General features: G+C 43.6%; 1 protein-coding gene across 4 annotated transcripts in view; it reads right to left on the bottom strand.

Moving 5' to 3' along the window:
• hivep2a (HIVEP zinc finger 2a) overlaps positions 1 to 18,004 on the bottom strand; it is a 119,799-nt gene that overhangs the window by 22,253 nt on the left and 79,542 nt on the right. For all 4 annotated transcript variants that reach the window (XM_037085420.1, XM_037085421.1, XM_037085422.1 and 1 more), the window contains 3 exons: positions 4,629 to 4,703; positions 3,175 to 4,516; positions 63 to 1,945 (listed from right to left, as the gene is read on the bottom strand). In XM_037085420.1, the coding sequence (XP_036941315.1) occupies positions 63 to 1,945; positions 3,175 to 4,165 (2,874 nt within the window). In that variant the 5' untranslated portion in view covers positions 4,166 to 4,516; positions 4,629 to 4,703. The remainder of the gene's footprint in view (positions 1 to 62; positions 1,946 to 3,174; positions 4,517 to 4,628; positions 4,704 to 18,004) is intronic.

An 18,004-nucleotide genomic window follows, 5' to 3' on the forward strand; every position in this document is an offset into this window, starting at 1 on the left:
TCCCCTACTGAAATTTTAGGATGGTATTAAACTTTATTAGGAGTAAACATATTACGGGGTACCTGTTTGGTAGGTGAGACAGACTTGAGGACTTCATCTCTGTCAAAAGACATGGAGAAGGATGATGAGTGGGACAGGTTGCTCTCCTGGCTGGGGCTGCGAGACAGGCTGGTGCAGGTCGACTCAAAGCTCGATTCCCCGGATGAGTGCTCCATGTCTGTCAGGCGCAACCTTTTCTTCTTGGGTGGGAGCTTTTCTGATGGCATCTGGGAGAGTGTGTCGCTCCTCTGTGGCAGCTGGAACTCCTCCACGTGCTGCTGCTGCTTATCCGGTTCCTTGGTCATTGGAGCTTCTGTATCTTTCTCAGGTTTGTCTGGCTCCTCTGTCACCCGGATCTCAGGAACTTGAATGTTGGGTTGTCGGACTAGCTTATGAGGGATGTGATAAGACTGGCCAGGTGAGGCTGCAGCTGATGACGATGAAAGTGAGGCCAGATCACTGTCACTTTGCAGCTGCTGCTCCATGCTCTCTGTCCTCAGTAGGACAGATTCAGGACTCAGAGCATCTTCAAAGATCTCTGTGTCTGACTGTTCAGAGTACTGGCTAGATGGAGCTTTATCTGAGGGCTGATACCCTGGCAGCTCAAAAGACTCAGACTTCTCGAAGGAATTTGGCCGGCTGAGGGAGTTGGTGTGCTGGATGACTGATATGACATTCCCAGCTGCCTTCCTGCCCTCAGAGTCAGGAAACAGTGCAATGTCCTCAGAGCACATGCTGGCACAGGTATCAAAGCTGTCCGACTGGCTGTGAGCACTGTGAAGAGAGCCCTTCCCTGTTGGTGTGCCTCTCGATCCATCAAAACTACCTTGTTTATACTCATAGTCCCCTATCATCTCTACAGAACCACTACAGCTACTGTCCCAATGTCCAGGACTGTCCTCTTCATCCCCAACACTCTTCTCTTTCCTCCTTTTTCTTGTGGCTATTTCTGACATGCTAACTTTAGTACCATATGGGCTGCAGGCAATGTGCTCTGGAACTCCTGGACTGCGCTCACCAATTTTCATACCCAAAGATGAAGCTACATTTTTGGGCATGTGTCCGTAGCCCTCAGCCTCTCCTACATGGGCTTCATTAGCTGATTGTTCAAATGCAGCCTGTCTTCTGAGTCTGCGAGGTGGGTAAAACACATCATCTGAAGTCATCATCTCATCAAAGGAGTGACTGCCTCGAATCCCGGGTGGGACACTGAGGTTAGGAGGGGAGGAAGTTGGCATGGAGTTACTCCTAATTAGGGTCCCAGAATCTGAAGGAGGCTCCAGAAGCCCTGTGCTGCTTTGACAGGGTCCTGTTGGATATTGCTTGGCATCTCCAGAGACTCCTACATCCCCTCTGAAACAAATATGATCCTCAGCTATCTTTCCCATGTCAACAATAGCACCTGGCTGCTTTAAGCTAGCCAAGCTGCTGGGGTCTGCCCCTGCCATGCCCACTGTGATGGACTGTCTGGATCTGGAGTTGGGTCGGTAGTACCAAGTCCGACCAAACATAATCTCTTCGTACGTCTTGACGTTAGTATTTGGAGGGCTGATCTGCTGCTCTGCACTCTCTGAGCGGGAAAAGTAACCAGAGTCTGTGCTGCCTTTGCTGTGAGGACTAAGGAGGTTCAGGGACTGGGACATGGCAGAATCAGAGTCCTGCCCTTTTTTCTCATTCAGCCTCAGGGCCAAACGTTGTTTGATGGTGGGGGAGTCATCCAGTGAATGTGCTCTTCCACCAGCCTGTGATGCCAACATGTGATGTGACCCTTTTATGTCCTGAAAGGGTGGGCACTCCATCCCTGTGGAGGGGACTCCTCCAGGCTTGGGGACAATAAGGATAGGCACTTTCATAGACCCCACGGGCAGCTCTTCGGCTGAGTCTGCATATGCTGGTTCCACACCACCTGCACGATAACAAAGAGGGCAACATGTTGTAGAGTAAAGTACAGCAGGAAAAAGGTACAGGACAGAGTAAAATTATGAGTTAATGATTCAGGCAATGAACGAGTGCAATTCAGAGTCAAGCAGTGGGAAGAAAACAATAATCAACATCAATTTTATTCTAGATTTTAGGTTTTGGTCATCAGCTAGTACCAGTGAGTAGTTTATACATCAAAAACCTTAACATCTATCAATTTTACTGTAGAGATATTTTAACATGATTTTTTCTTTCCTGATATGATCCCTGAACTGACCCATAACGAATGCCAATATGATTCAATATATATATGACTCTGACTTGACATGAACTTAAAGTTACAAGTCCCCTGCCATTTACGGATGATTATCATTTGAATTGCACACACATGTTTGGAATGATACGAGGAGGTAGCAAGGTCCAAATTATGTGGTATCAGATCAGTGCATGGAGTCACCAGTCTCTGGTACTAGATACAGCATATCAGCCTTTTTTTGTAGGCATTTGTAATACTGATATCTGTGTTGGATTTACCCTTTTTCATGGACATTGTTGTGGGAAGCCAGAGGTCAGACACAAAGTTCTCTATCTTATGTTGGGGCACAGTGGTGCACAGCACAGCGCAATTGTCATTGCTAGTTTCAGACCGACGCTTTGCAATCTTGCTAGCTATATAAGGCAGTTTGCTATCTTCTATCTATCTTTGCTAATGTTTAATCAGCAAAACAAAAAGCTGTAGTTATGAATTCTCCAAAGGAAACAAGTCAGGAGTTTAAAATTATCAATGAAGTTTATCAGCTGTTCCTTGTGATCAAATCCACATGTTAATGTGGAGATACCCATATCGTTTCTGCTGCTGGTCTATCGCGGCAGGTATTTTCATTAATATTTTCCTCATTAACAACGTATTTCTCCCCTTTTGTCCCACCAGTTATCCGGGGTGATATCTTATATGATCTATCCTTCCTTCACTGACTAAGAATCGTGCACACACAGAGGTATGTGCAGGAGCTCTCCTCCTCCTCAGTTAAATATTAGTTTATTTTTGCATATGCAGTCAAACAGAGCTGTTGATGGTTGTCAAATACTGACGCTTTAGGATGGCGGCACACCTGACCTACCTCAAAGCGACACTATTTGATGAGTTGAGAATGAGACACAAGTACAAATCTAAGATATCTAAGAATAGTTGTGCATGATTTTTGGGAACATTACCTGTATTCTTGTCAGCTTCAAAGGAGATCTGTGGGATGGGGCTGTCTTTGTCCGTCAGCATGGTGGAGCCCTCCACACCTTCCTCATCTGTGTCAGTACTCTGCTCTCCATCCGAATGGACCTCAGCCTCGCCCACTGGGGATGCCTGGTCCATGTCTCCACCACGGGCCACGGCTAGCTCTGAAAATGGTACGAGTCCAGCCTTGATGGCATGAGCGTGGGACTTGCGATGCTTGTAAAGGTTGCTCTTGGTTTTGAAAGAAAAGCCACAGGGTACACAAGGATATGGCCTCTCTCCAGTATGTGAGCGGATGTGCTTCTTCAGGACACTGGGCTTGGCGCAAGCTCGACCGCAGTAGTGACAGATGTACTTACCAGGCTTTTTCGGCTTCTGCTCTTTTTTGCTGTAGCCCTCCTCTCCAGGCTCAGGGCCTGACTGAGAATATTGTCCAAAAGAGCTGGGTAAACTGGGAGATTTCTGGCGAGGAAACCTACCAGCCCCAGCCCCATGTGGGTGAGTGTGTCCCGGGTGTCCTACAGGGTACAGATCATCTGAGGGCAACTGGCCAGCAAATGGCCAAGCATGAGGCTCTAGACCTGGCTGAGGTTTGGCTCCTGAGAGGAAGCGCTCAGTTTGTGGGTGCTGAGGATATGGCTGGCCCAGCTGGTAGGAGTATCCCCTTGGGAACCCCTGTGTAAAGGGCCCTTGGGGGTCTTGAGATGGCGGGCCTCCTAAGGCCCCAACTGCAGAGGGTCCAGATAGCAGCTTTCCAGAATTCCCTGTATATGCGTACTTCTGCTGGGGTGCTGATCCCCCAGTGGCACCACATGGCAAACTCTCTCTGTGTTTTGCGTCTGGGTCAGCAAAATTGCACCGTTTGGAGGTTGCAGAGGGCTCGGACGCCCACTTTCTTTGCAGAGGCGTCTTCTCCTTTACTGGTTCTTTGTTAGAGCATTTCTGCCCTGCGGCAGCTGATTCACGAGCCTCCATTTTCCTGGAGCTCTTCTGTGGGTTGGAAGAGGGAGGAAAGAGGGGGTGGTAGGGGAGTTGGGAGGGTAGGTTCTAGAGGATTACAAGGTCCCAAAACTACCAGTCATGGTAGCTGAACCTTTGAGGGCTGCCAACAAGTTCACAGAAACAGGAAGTACCCATCCATTGCTGAAATAGACTGATCATAAAGTCAGACTGGAGACAGGAATCAGGAAGTGGAAATAAAAAGGGAGCTTTAGTGGATAACATCAGAAATGTTTCTCTCCTTTTGCCATTTTGTAAACACGTGAATGTTGCTGTGCATTGTTTTTCTGTCCAGTTCATTTAAAGGCAGAAGAATCCTTGAGTGATCTGGAGAGACACAAGAAGAAGAAAAATGTTTGGCGACTCAGCAGAGGATTTAATAGCTTCAGTAAACCAAAGTTAACAACGTACTTAATACTATCAAAGAGAAAATACTAACTTTTCTTTCAGGGAAAGTGCTTGTAGATCCTCTCTCTGTGGCTTCAAAAGTCATCCAGTTCTCTCAGCAAAAGACCTGCAGCAAAACAAAAGCGCCAATTAGTTTTAATACACTCAAAAACTCAATGATGGCACAGCTGATAATGTAACCCATCCACATGACAACTCTCTCTTACCATAAGTCGGTTTAATTTACAATAAGATCTAATATATTGTCTTCCAAGTACGAAACAACACAATGTACTTTGTTGTACAGAAATGACTTACTCAGTAGTTAAGTAAATGCCTGATGTGCCAATGTAAATGTCATTGATTGCTCAGTTAGTTTCTTCACACTGGAATCCATCTGTGCTTTTTGCCTTCTCCACCCCTTCCTCCTCCCTCCCTCCCTCCTTCCACTCAGTGAGTCACTGATGCAAAGCAAACCCACGCTGTTCCTAAAAAGACACAAAGGCTTATAAATAGCGCTGTGGAAGTGACGTCGGAGTGTCATAATGTGTGTAGGCGTCCAAAAAGGCCAAGTCGAAGAGCAGCCATCAGCACTAGCACCTTTCCTTCCTTTCTGGGTGTCAGAGTTTGATCTAACTTGGTACTCTCTCAGAGAGCAAACAAGAGAGCGCACACACTCGGAAATAAAAAGAAACACATGCATGCTTCGATACAGTACTGGCAGGCATCGCAACTGCACTGCAAACACTGCAGTGGAGACTGTATATGTGTGTGTTTCCGTTGTTTAACGTTTCTTAACCACACCAACACCTGACAGAAGAGGCACAGTGCTACACACACACATGCACACTCGCCTGCTGAAGTTGCAGTTTTGCTTTGTATTTTCTCATCTCAGGGTTTAAACAACCTCCCCTGCACTTTGATTGCAACACACACACACACACACACACACACACACACACACACACACACACACACACATTCATATCTATGCACACACACAGTGTGGCCTTCGTGCTGGTAAGCAGGGCTCAATGACGCGTGTGTCTGGGGGCCCAACGTGGGATCTATAAATAGCACTTGAGGAAAACATGCTGTATTCTGAGCAGTAGGAATGTTAACTTTGGGCTACCTTGTGTTTTTCACATGCAAGTCCTCTTGCACACACACACACACACACACACACACACACACACACACACACACACACACACACACACACACACACACACACACACACACACACACACACACACACACCAGAAACATTAGCTCAGACCTGGGTCATATTTTTATGTTTTCCATGGTGTTAAGAGTGCAAGAATGTAGTCTGAAACCCAAAGGACTGACTCTTCTGTTAGAAACAATGGGTATTCAGTTTGGCAAGCGTCAAACTCAAGATGATCCTGATTGGTTAGCAGAACGGCCAGCTGACATAACTACAGGCAAATGTGAACAATCTATGGTGATGACTTGCAGATAAAGCTGTTAACAACAATAGTCTATTTGGCAATACTCCCTGAGGGCCGAAACCAGTATCATAGCATCATGGCTTATGTGACTCTTAATGCCTGAGGCACACAATGCATGCAACACACTTGATGAACAGGAAGTTAAAGACAGTCCAGGAGATTCGATGTACCACAGCAAGGAGCAGATTAGTGTTAAAATTGAGGCCAATGTAAATTTGGAGTGGATTAGTTTGAGTTTCGTGTTAGTCTACAGATGCAGACCTTTGAAAGACATCTTATTCACACACAACTTATGTGCAACATCTACAGATGGGTGACTACTTTCAGGACAAACAAAGTAGATTGTCTCAGTAGGGGTTGTTCATACAGCCCCCTGAAAAGCTTCGGGGCTCTTTGTCGGAGATTCTCCAATTACACTGGAGAGATGGTGGTGGTCAATGCTGTTAGATGCACCTCTCCGATCACCTCCACCCATTAGATCGCTAAGAATCAACCAGAGGCCAATACAATATCCTTAGTGCTTACAATAACCTCTTGAAGGACCCCTCTGACCTGTTTTGGAAATCTGTCAATGAATCAATCTTCTATCATCGAGTAAACTGATAGTGGCACGTCAAATTGATATTTCACATTATACATGCACAATAACACAGTGCAGAGCAAATTATGAACTTTACATTTATGATATAGTGACTATAATAACTGGAGGAAATTTGCATAAAAACAGTGATTTGGATGAAAAATTAGCATATAACTTCTGTGTTGTTTATTCATAGCTTTTAAAACAGTCTAAACTTTTGAAATACAAATGTGTTTTAGTTTTACTAACAGAAATAAATGAAATGAAGTGTCTACTGCACTGCGTCTGCTGTTTTCTTTAATGCCTTTACATCAAGGTGGCCTGGGCAGTCAAGACCCCCCAGGTTGGGACCAGTGTCCTAAAAGAGCCCTTGAACCTTAGCATAATACAAAAAGAAGTTCCAAAAAAACAACCTCCAGAACTTCCTTAATGACTACTTAACCCTCACAAAAGACCGCTAAAGCTCTTAAAAGACCCCTTCAAGCCTCTCAAAATAACGTACTCATACGTGAAACAGTACACCCAACGTTAAGTGTGTTAGTAAACCAGTTTGTGTACACACCAAAAGCTGGTCTCTCCGATAAAAGTTCAACTTCTCTGTTATCTCAAGCCAAACAGCCACATCCAGCTTCCACATGATCAATTTCTGGCTGAGGTTCTCAAAATCAAACACTTGCTGTGACTCCTGCTGCCATTTGGGGTCACTAAACAATGAAACTGCTGCAGCTGTGACGTGCATCGCAGCTCAGCAGCTATCTGACCTCCTGACGCACACACACACACACACACACACACACACACACACACACACACACACACACACACACACACACACACACACACCGTCATAACCCATTTGACCTTCAAGCATGCAGATAATTCTGGTTCAAACTCCAGCTTGACCTTATGTAAGGTGACTGGTTTTGTGATGAAAGTGTTGAATGGTCGCAGTCGGCAGAGTGAGTGGGAGTGTGTAGTGAATGGCTTACATAAAGCTTTATTCATACATGCACCGACACAACCTGCCCCAGTTCCTGTGCGTAGGAGAGACATAGCTACTTGTGTGTGTGTGTGTGTGTGTGTGTGTGTGTCTGAGCGTGGGAAGTGTGCGTACCAGTTGTTTTTTGTGTGGGCTTGCAAAGGGCATGACGAGACACCCGAGTTGTAGGTAGGTCAGAACAAGGCACATTCAGAGGCTATACTCAGAGGTAAAAATAGTACGGCACACACACTCAAACACTTGCATGAAGTGATTTATCAGAACGCTTTAAATAACCTGAGTTACTTAACATAAAGGAGCAGAGAGAAGTTCGGCTTTCACACACATTGGAAATAGATCCGTGGGGCTTTAAACCCGCTGCATGTTTTTCTTGAAACATCACACCTGATCTAAATGTCTTTTCGTGTTTATGTGTAAGCAGAATGAGTGATCCATGTGTCTGGGATTGTCCAATCACAGGCAGATAGCTCTTAGAGCAACTGGGATCACATAGAAACATAAACAAGACATCAATATCTGACTGCTTAAACCAAATTGTTGTGTTTTCTTGAATGCTGTAAGGTGTGAGTGAATGCAAAGACCTCTATGAAGCCATTAGACAATCACTGAGTTCTGAATAGTTATTGTTACTATGATGTTTGGCCTTGCCTACTGATGAAAGCGATACAGCTTCATTTTGTGGTCAAGCTATCAATAACAAATATGCACCGCAAACTTAGTAAAGGCACCAAAATTACTTGTTAAGGTAAAAAAAAAAATTACATCTAATCTGAATTAACATTTGATGCCATCTTCCCATACAGAACAATCTTTAATTTTCAACACTACCAACATTTTTTGACATCCAGCCATGTTTTTCGAACTTTCCATACATCAATCCTAGAATGGAACTCAGTAGAGCGTTTACCTCCACCAAGTCCCCTTTAATTCAATCAGGCCGAATCCAGTATCAAATAAATTGCTCTTTCATCCACTGGATCTAGATTTTTTTTATCTGGGGCAGCATCAGATTGTACTCACTCACAGATACCAGTCGCCAAAATACGTCTGATTTATCTCATCAAGGTCCATGCATTGTTGTGAGAAATTCATGCAAATCTTGAAAAATGCCATATCCTGCATCCGTCCCTTTATCCACATCCACACCAAAAGTTAATGGGGTCTGTTCCATCACACATCAGAGTTACATGGAAAACCATTCAGTAGATTTTTTGTGATTCTGCTGATAAACCAACAAACCAACCAACCAAGAATTGGTGGAGGTAAAATGTTCTTGAAGACCAAAGAAGGGAAACAAGGATACAGGTGAGGATACAAGACCTACAACATGCAGAGATGAGCAAAGAAAGGCCAAAGAAAGGGAACAAGGACAAGACTGAGACTAGAACAGCAATAAGACGAGAGAACAAACAAATGTAATGATCTTACTGCAAGTTCAGACTATTAGCAGGGTGAACCTTTTGTGTTTTGTGCTGTCGTGGCCTTTCTGAAACACCTGTTCCTCAACACGTCCGAACAGTAGCGCGGAACCACGTCTCCATTATGCCTCAGGTTCTGAGAACTTCATGGTGAACATTTTCTTTAGACTTCTTGTACTCGAGTAACCAGACGTTAGCTGACTCGTAAACGAGTTGATACACAGCAATACAACAGATTCAATAAACCTGAGGTGCATGCAGGTACATGCATACTCTACACACACACATACAGATATATATTTCTAAACCCTGGAGGTACAAATACTGTGTGGGCATTAACCATGCAGCAAGAACAGAAGGCTTTGTATGTGTGTGTATATATATATATATATAGATATATATAGATATATATATATATATATATATATATCTATATATATACAGTATATATATATAGTGTGTGTGTGTGTGTGTGTGTGTGTGTGTGTGTGTGTGTGCTTGTGTGCGTGCTGTATGAAGTGTGTGGGAGGCTGTTGAATCCAGAGGGCCGAAGGCACTCTCTCTCCCTCTCTCTCTCCCTCTCTCTCTCCCTCTCTCCCTCCCTCTCTCCCTCTCTCCCTCTCTCATTCACTTTACTTCATTCGGCTTCTCAGAATGACAGTCAGGAATAACTCTGCCAAAATGATGAGATGATAGATCAACATTTGTGCAAATCCCCTTTGCTCCTTGTGTCATTATCAGTGCGTTTGAGTGTGTGTTCAGATGAGATGCATTTACACACACACACACACACACACACACACCAGTAATCCCTCTCCTACAGTATCTCGTTCAGATATGCAGTCGATAAGCCTCTCATTTACTTTCAATGAAAGACCCAGACGAATGTAGTGGTGGCTTTTAGTGTAACTGTGTGTATTTGTGTGAGTGTATTGTGTGTGTGTGTGTGTGTGTGTGTGCGTGTGTGTGTCTGTGTGGTGGCTAGTTATTCTTAAATTGGCCCACCAGGGTGCCGCATACCAGCTGGAATGGTTGGAATTCCTGTGACACAAAAACAGAGTGAAAGTATCTTTGTGTGTGCGTGTGTGTGTGTGTTTGTCCTGCCCTGCCTGTCGCTCTTTTACATATGCAGCAGAGAATACATTTTTAATCATAAATCCATAAGAAGAACACAAATGAACAACAGGTCAACTGTGTGGGAATAATATTTTGTATTTGATATGGGAGGATACAGATAGGAAACAAGGACACAGAACACAAAGATATAGAAGGGGTGCGAGGAAACAGGAAGGAAGGGATGATACATAAGGATACAATGCACTAAGAGGATAAGCCATGCGGGGATACAGCAGATGGAAAAAAACATACAGGAGTCGATCGAATTACAGGGGAAGGAACAACAAGACAGGAAACAATTACAGGAGAGAATCAAGAAGAGGAAATTGAAATGAGGATGAAGAGAAAGGAAAATAAGAGCTAGAGACGACACAGGCGAGGGAGCAAGGACACTTGGAAGGGAACAAGTGTGCAAGATCGGGGCACAAGGACATAAGGGAACAAAGAAAAAAAAGAAGAAAGCACAAGAGAGAGGAAAGAGGCTAAAAGCAGACCAAGGAGAGGAGTAAACCCAAAGGAGCAGGAGGAAAGATACAAGCAAGGAGGCAAGGATGCAACAGCGTGGGGACAAAAGACAGAGACGAGGGGGGGAAAGAAGGTGGAGAAGCGAAGAAAGGAGGAGATAAATGAGGGAGCAAGGATGAGACACATGAGACCTGAGATGAGGAAACAAAAGAAACAAGGACACAGAGTGAGGATAGAGGAGAGGATTACAGGGAAGGACTCAGGTAAGGGAATATAGACGCAGGAAGATAAATGAGGAGACCTGGACGGGGAAGAAACGATGAAACAAAGACCAAAAAGCATATACAAAGGATACAAACTAGAAAATGAGGACACAAAAAGAGACCGGAACAGGAAAACAAGAATGAGATGAGGATACAGAGAAGGATAGCAAGGATACAAATGATGGAAGAAGGGCACAACATCAAGACCTAAACCACACTGAGATGAGGAAGGAAAGGCCAAAGAAAGGAAACAAGGACACAACAAAGAGACCTTAAGCGTACATACTTGTGGTAAGGACTAACGAGAGGCATTATGAGGACTCAGATGAGGTATCGACGTGCTTTGAAATGGAACGTAGCCTCCGAGGATGAGAGTCATGCTGGCCGAGGTCAGGTTACTGTACCATCACTGTCCTCGCACACGCACACACACACACACACACACACACACACACACACGCTAATAGGTATATCAACTACATGTATGCATGGATTAGACACACGCTCACACACACACACAAAGGCTGGGTTCGTATTTCTGAGTGGTAGGCGAAGTGTTCGGGTACTTTGGGTGGTCAGACGCTGTGTAAATTATTTAAACATGTTACTAATGGTTTCCATTCAGTGATTAACCACTTTGTACCGCCAGAGAGAGAAGGGAGGGGGTGTGGGGGGAGAGGAGGGAGCGAGGGGGGAGGAGGAGGGCGATGGAGGGCAGCTGGCAGCGTGTTTGTTTTTTGGCTCTGCTCTGTTTGGCCCCAACTGGACCGAAACCACACACACCTCCATTAAAACACTACCTTTGTTTTACCTGCCGGGACACAGAAGTTACTGGAACAATAAGCCGGGCTGAAAGGGTGTGCGTGTATGTGTGTGTGTGTGTGTGTGTGTGTGTGTGTGTGTGTGTGTGTTGCAATGTACACTGGGAATTGGTCCATCTCCTGGCACATGAACTGTCCTCTATCCATCTCTACATCTTAACGGTCAAGTGTCACTTCATCGTATAAGCTGTTTGACCCAGACGCCGAGGTGGAGGCTCCTGGCAGCAGCTTGTCATATCTACTGAAAACTTATTTTGATTGAAGACATCTCAGGAGCCTCTTTTGTTAATGGACCAAGGTAGTCTTTGCACTGATGTTTCTATAAATACATTAATTGAAGATGTTATCACCTGCTCAAACTGGAAAGTGTCACAAGATAACTTTTGTTGTGAATTGGCAGTGTATAAATAAAAATGGACTTGACTAGACTAGAGGTTTTAATTTTTGGCTTGAAGCTCATCTGACTTTTTATGGACGGGACTGGAACTCCTGCAATGTGCACACAAGTAGTTTTTTAAACTAAACAATGTACTTAGCTGTAACTATACTTTAACCACATTTAATTTGCAAACATCTGGCCACAACTTTGACCAATACGTCTGAAATTACAGTAAAAAATGTCACTGCAGCTGACAGTGGGTGAAAAACAAAACCTGAAAATAGACGTGTCATGAACATCCAAATGCATGGTTCAAAATTAGATTAAAATTTTCAAAGCATTCATCTTTTTCTGCACTGACTGCAAAACAGTTGTTTCCGTTTCTTAGTAAAGATGGCCTGACAACTGTCATTTACATTTTAAATTCTTGAACAGCTTGACTTAATGCTGGCTGCTTTGAGTTAAAAAATCAGCAAAACATAAGATTCCAGAGTTAAATAAAAAAAATAAATAGAGCCCTTTCATTCAACATCGAACAAAACAAAAAAAAAAAAAGGAAAAAAGAAAAATACAAATCCAGTTAGTCATAAAGTTCGGTTTGTCAAATCTGTCCACAGTGAACCCTCTTCCCAAACAAACCAATGAAGGATCTCTGATAAAGAAAACCCCAACATCTTAGCCACAGGCAAACACTAGACCAGCTGTGTCGTCTTGGAAGTGTTTGAAGTGTGTTTTTTAATCCAGATTATGCAGAATCTGCAAATATTGAGCCTTCTGTCTGCTAAAAAAGGTTGTTTCAGTCTCATCTTTTGGCATAATCACTGCAATTTCCCAGTTTCTATTTTCCTGGCTCTAATTGCCATCTCTGAAATGAGTGACCTATTTGAACTTCTGAAACTTTCTGACATGTAGTCAGCGATACAGAGGTGTGCAAAGCAGGATAATCCAGGTTTGCACACCTATGCACCTCATTTATAAATTCATGTATATGTTCACTAAGTTTTATCGATAAAATCGATAAAAGAAACCTTGAGAATAATGAGCTGAAAACACGGTTAAAGGCCAAAAATGAGATAAAAGAAAAGAAACAGTACGTATTTCATGTAAGAAAGGAAAAAAAAAAATACTTAAAAACAAAAACACCAAATAAAACTAAACAGGAAAGCTTCTGTCAAACACTTTTAATCTCACAATGGTTTGACAGGATAATTATAATCAGAGTGAAATGTGAAGACATTAAATTACTTGTGTTAGTTTTTGAGCAAACAAAAACAGCGCGCGCGCGTGTGTGTGCGTGTGTGTACCAAAAGCAGGCCGACTGCAGGCCGCTGCAAAGTTAAATTTAAAACATTTTAAGACCTTCTCTGTGCCAGTCCAAATAAAATTTCGGGCCAATCTCAACCCCCCACCGCTCGTTTTATAAATAAAAATACACTTGCTCAGCAGTTATGTTACAATACCTGCTTTCTTACATCAGGCCAGGTAAAAAAGTTTTATGCAACCTTCGCGTTGATAATTAAAAAGTCATGTGTGAAGAATGCTGTTCTTGGAGACGTCGCCCTCCATCTCCAGGGTACACCTACTGTGCCTTTAAGCAAGGCACTCGGGCTCCAGCTGCTGCAGTGAGGGGGCGGGCGGCAGGGGGTCGGGGGGGTTAACCAGGAAGCTCCCAGCGTGACGGGTGTGTACGTTTACAAGCGTGGAGAAGATGTGAACACATGTGGATTCACCTTTGGGAAAGACTCGGCTCACATGGAGGAGTTCAACGTGCATGTTTACATTTTAGATGTTTAACTAGAGGACACGACCAGGAGCGTTCAACCGTCTACATTCCCGTCTCCCTTCAGCTTGTATTTCTGCTGCTCACTTCCTACATTTCCCAGAGAGCTTTTTCGACATCCTCCAAAGAAAGAGCCGGCTGCTGTCACCTCTGGGTTACGTGCGTAGGAGGACGGAAAAGCTTTTCCAGTTGAATAGTGAGAATCGAGTGCTTTCTCGTAACCCGTCCTGTCTTTTACTGGCGCTGCATTGAATTCTGGTCTATTTTTTGCTCTTGTGGGTGCAAGAATCAGCCTCTCTTCCTCTTTTGCAATGGATTTTTTTTCTCTCTTTCCCTGTGAGAGTTTTGAACCGCGCTGCGAGGAGGCAGCTCGAAAGAGAAGCTCTCGTTCTCTGATGGAGGCAGATCCTCAAATCGGGAGGACAAATGTTACATTTTTGGCCAATTACCTGTGAGAGGGATGGTCCTGGAACAATTTGGAACAATAATGCCCCGTTTAAGTAAAAACATAAGGGCAACATTGTTGATCAATATAAAAAATCGAAATTAAATTATGTTTTCTACGTTTGAGAACATTTTTTGTTTCTAAGCTACGAAGATATATTTCTTCCTCCTTAAGACTCGCAGCAATGTTGAGTGCTCCTCTTCCTCTTCTGAGCTGAGAACAGCTCCTGAGCTTGAGTTTACCTCAATAAAAATCAAAACAAAACAAAACAAAAAAAACCACCTAATTATTGCAAGCAAACCTGCCGTTCTCAGGCTTTGTAATTTGGGGCTCCAAATGTTGCACTTTTCCCAGGTTATAAAATAGAAATTCTGAAAAAAAGTATTCAATATTGTTGCGAGTCCATGGGAGGCGGATGTCATAATTAGTTTTTTTGATCATGAGAAGAAAGGTCAAGTAATGTTTTCCACCTCGTGAGTCTGCAGATGTGTGTCATGATGGTGAAACGTGGTCCTGCACACACCTTTTCGTAGCGGGAACTACCACAGAAGTAGTCGTGGGTACATAGCCGGGGTTTAATATGTCCGTGTGTGGACAGAATTTTGTCAGCGTCACGACCGTGCAAAGAGACGGTCGTGAAACTTCACAGGTGTGTAACTGAAAAATCAAAATGAGAGGTGCGTTCCATTGCGCTCGGAACTTGGTGCGCACAGAAACGGCCATCAAAGTCAGCAACTTGAGCAAGAGTAACTTGTCTGACTTGATCACTTCTCACTTCATTTTTCATTTTGTTATGCAGTAAATACAAATCTGTAGTTCGGGTTGTGTGCACTGTGCTCAACAGAAGTGTGTGTTAGGAGCCAACTCCTCCTGTCTTATTTACAGAGACCTTAACTGTTAAATCAGCTGCTGGTGCTGCCTGTAAAGTTCGCAGGCGTTCAAGCATTGATAGCTGTACTGCTTCGGAGCATTAAACCGGCTAGCGCTAACATGTTAGCTTACACCGCATCAACAAGCTCCTAGCATCACATATACCACAGACATGCACAATGGGATTTCACTGTGCCACTTTTATGTACTCATCAGGCATTTGGAATTAAATAAAAAAGCAGACTGCTAAAACTCATCGAGATCGGTTTCACCTGAAACATCCAAGTAAGGACTTCTGATCGTCCTCAGGAGCGGGACTAGAAATAGATCCATTTGTGGAATAAAAATACCATCACCTAAACCTCATTATTGCGGGTCTCTAGAGTCTCCGGTGCAAAAAAGCATCATGAGGGATTAAATTGCCGACTGTTCACGTTGAAGCCACCATGTTTTGTTTTAATTTGGTGCTGTCAATCACCTGATGCAGATCTGCATGTGAAGAAGAACAAGGAGGCACAAAATGACAGCGAGAAGAGGCCCTCCAGAAATGACTGAAATTAAATCTAGGAGAGATGAATCGAATGAACTTAATCTGAACTGTGATGCGCACGCACCCACGCACTCACACACACACACACACACACACACACACACACACACACACACACACACACACTCACACACACACACACACACACACACACACACACACACACACACACACACACACACACACACTTGAGCAGACAGCTAGTAGACAGTGATTTACAGCAGGTAGGAAGTCAATTATGCTACTGGATATTTCTGTCAGAAAAAAAAATATGTGTGTGTCTGTGTGTATTTCTGTGTGTGTGTGTGCCCTGAATAGAGTATGTGTGTGGGAGGTGGCAGCACAGGCAGCTTTGCTGAGACAGGATGAGGGTGTGTGTGTGTGTGTGTGTGTGTGTGTGTGTGTGTGAGAGAGAGGGAGAGAAAGAGTGTGTGTGGGAGGAGGAAGTTCTTGGTGTGCCAAGGTTACAGTGCTGCTGCTGCTGAATTGCTGTTATAAAAGCCGGAGTTACACAACGGAAATACTCCAAACTTAACGCCGCTCTGTGACGGGGGAAGAATCAAACTTTGTGATCCAGAGCTTCACCTTCACTCACTCATTCTTCTATTTTAATTCTTCCAACGACAACAGAGCAGAGCCGCAGTGATTATTAGTCATATAACTGTGTGATCGTTTGAAAGAAAGTGAGCTGCCAATATTTTGAGAACGATTTCAGTCACATTTCAAGCAAAAATATCAAACATTTTCTGGTCGCAGCTGCTAAAATTAAAGGATCTGCTGCTTTTCTTTGTCACGTCTGACAAGTAACATTATTGATTAGTTTGCTAAAGGGGAGTTCTGTTTTTTTAGCAAGGGCCCTATATTTACATGTTTTGCTGTCTAAATGATTCATACTCACCAAAAGTCACGGAATCAGCCTAATAGATCACAGACTGTCACAATAACGTCCGCTTTAAGTGCTTGTTTTTGCCACTGACAGTGTCTGACAACTCTACAAAGGTTCAACAATAAAATCTTTTTTGCAAACAGAACCACAAGTTTCTCTCTGAGATCTGGCGAGGTACGTTGGGACAGTCTTGCTGGTAGTTCCTCACTTTTCCACCATTGTCTTCCTGTAACAACTCAAATCTCATGAGATTTCAGAGCAAGACCTCTCCTCGAACAACACTTGTGCTTCTGGTTGCTGAAAGGATCTTATCATTGAACTTACTGTAATGTTATCAGACAACTTCAGCCTGTAGCAAAAACAAGCAAAGTAACTGGGAGTTGCTGGAAGTAACTTTGCAGTTGCCATAAAGGATTGCACTGCAGCCATAGCAGTACGGCTATTAAGGCATAAAAAAGAAAATAATGAGAAGACAAACTAAAAATAGCACTGAAAATGGTCGCAAGTCGCAGCTCTGTTTCTGAGTGGAGATCGATCTCTAAATGATGTTTGCATCCTTAGACTCCTCGATGATCTCAGTGCAGAAACACCACAGGAAAACACAGTGGGAACCTCACGGATCAGGACTTTAACTGCAGGTTTTTTCACAATATTCAAGCATTCAGACATTTAGGTCGTAACAATAATGAAGCTGATAAAAAAAGAATATCAAAATTAGAAATGAGTGACAGCTAACGAGTAATAACATCATCATTTCCTTCCCGCAGCTCCGCGTTTCACTCGTTGGCTTTGTTTCCTGCACAAAGGCAAATACTGTCCCCCGCAGGCCTCCGTAGGTGAACTGTCTGTCCGAGCGTGCTTTCAGGAGAGAACAATCCTGTGGTTTCTTGAGATGAGACGCCGAGGAGAGGAAGAAAAATACTGACCGAGTGCAGCATCTTAACCAAACCAACAAATATGGTTAAAAACAAGTCAACAATGGAGGGTGGAGACGCAGTTTAACTGGTCAATAACGTTTGCCTGGAATAACGAGCAAAAATCAGCGACGGAGGGAAAATGGTTTTGTCGAGAAAGAATTTCTGACTCTGGGATGAACTCGCAGAACAGCCTGCAGCCAGTCAACACATGATGAGGGTTTTATTTTCTTTTTTTTTTTTCATTGTTGGTTTTCAGACTGACCAGTGGAGCAAATACTGTTTATACAATTACTAGTAACAGACCAAAACCACAGAAGAACAACCGGGTTTAATCCAGAGTGTGTGTGTGTGTGTGTGTGTGTGTGTGTGTGTGTGTGTGTGTGTGTGTGTGTGTGTGTGTGTGTGGGTGAGATGTGTCTCTCAGTGATTGCTGTAACATTTTGTAATTATGCGTGTGTGTATCTAC

This window comes from Acanthopagrus latus, chromosome 22 (assembly GCF_904848185.1).
Source record: "Acanthopagrus latus isolate v.2019 chromosome 22, fAcaLat1.1, whole genome shotgun sequence".
NCBI lineage: Eukaryota > Metazoa > Chordata > Actinopteri > Spariformes > Sparidae > Acanthopagrus > Acanthopagrus latus.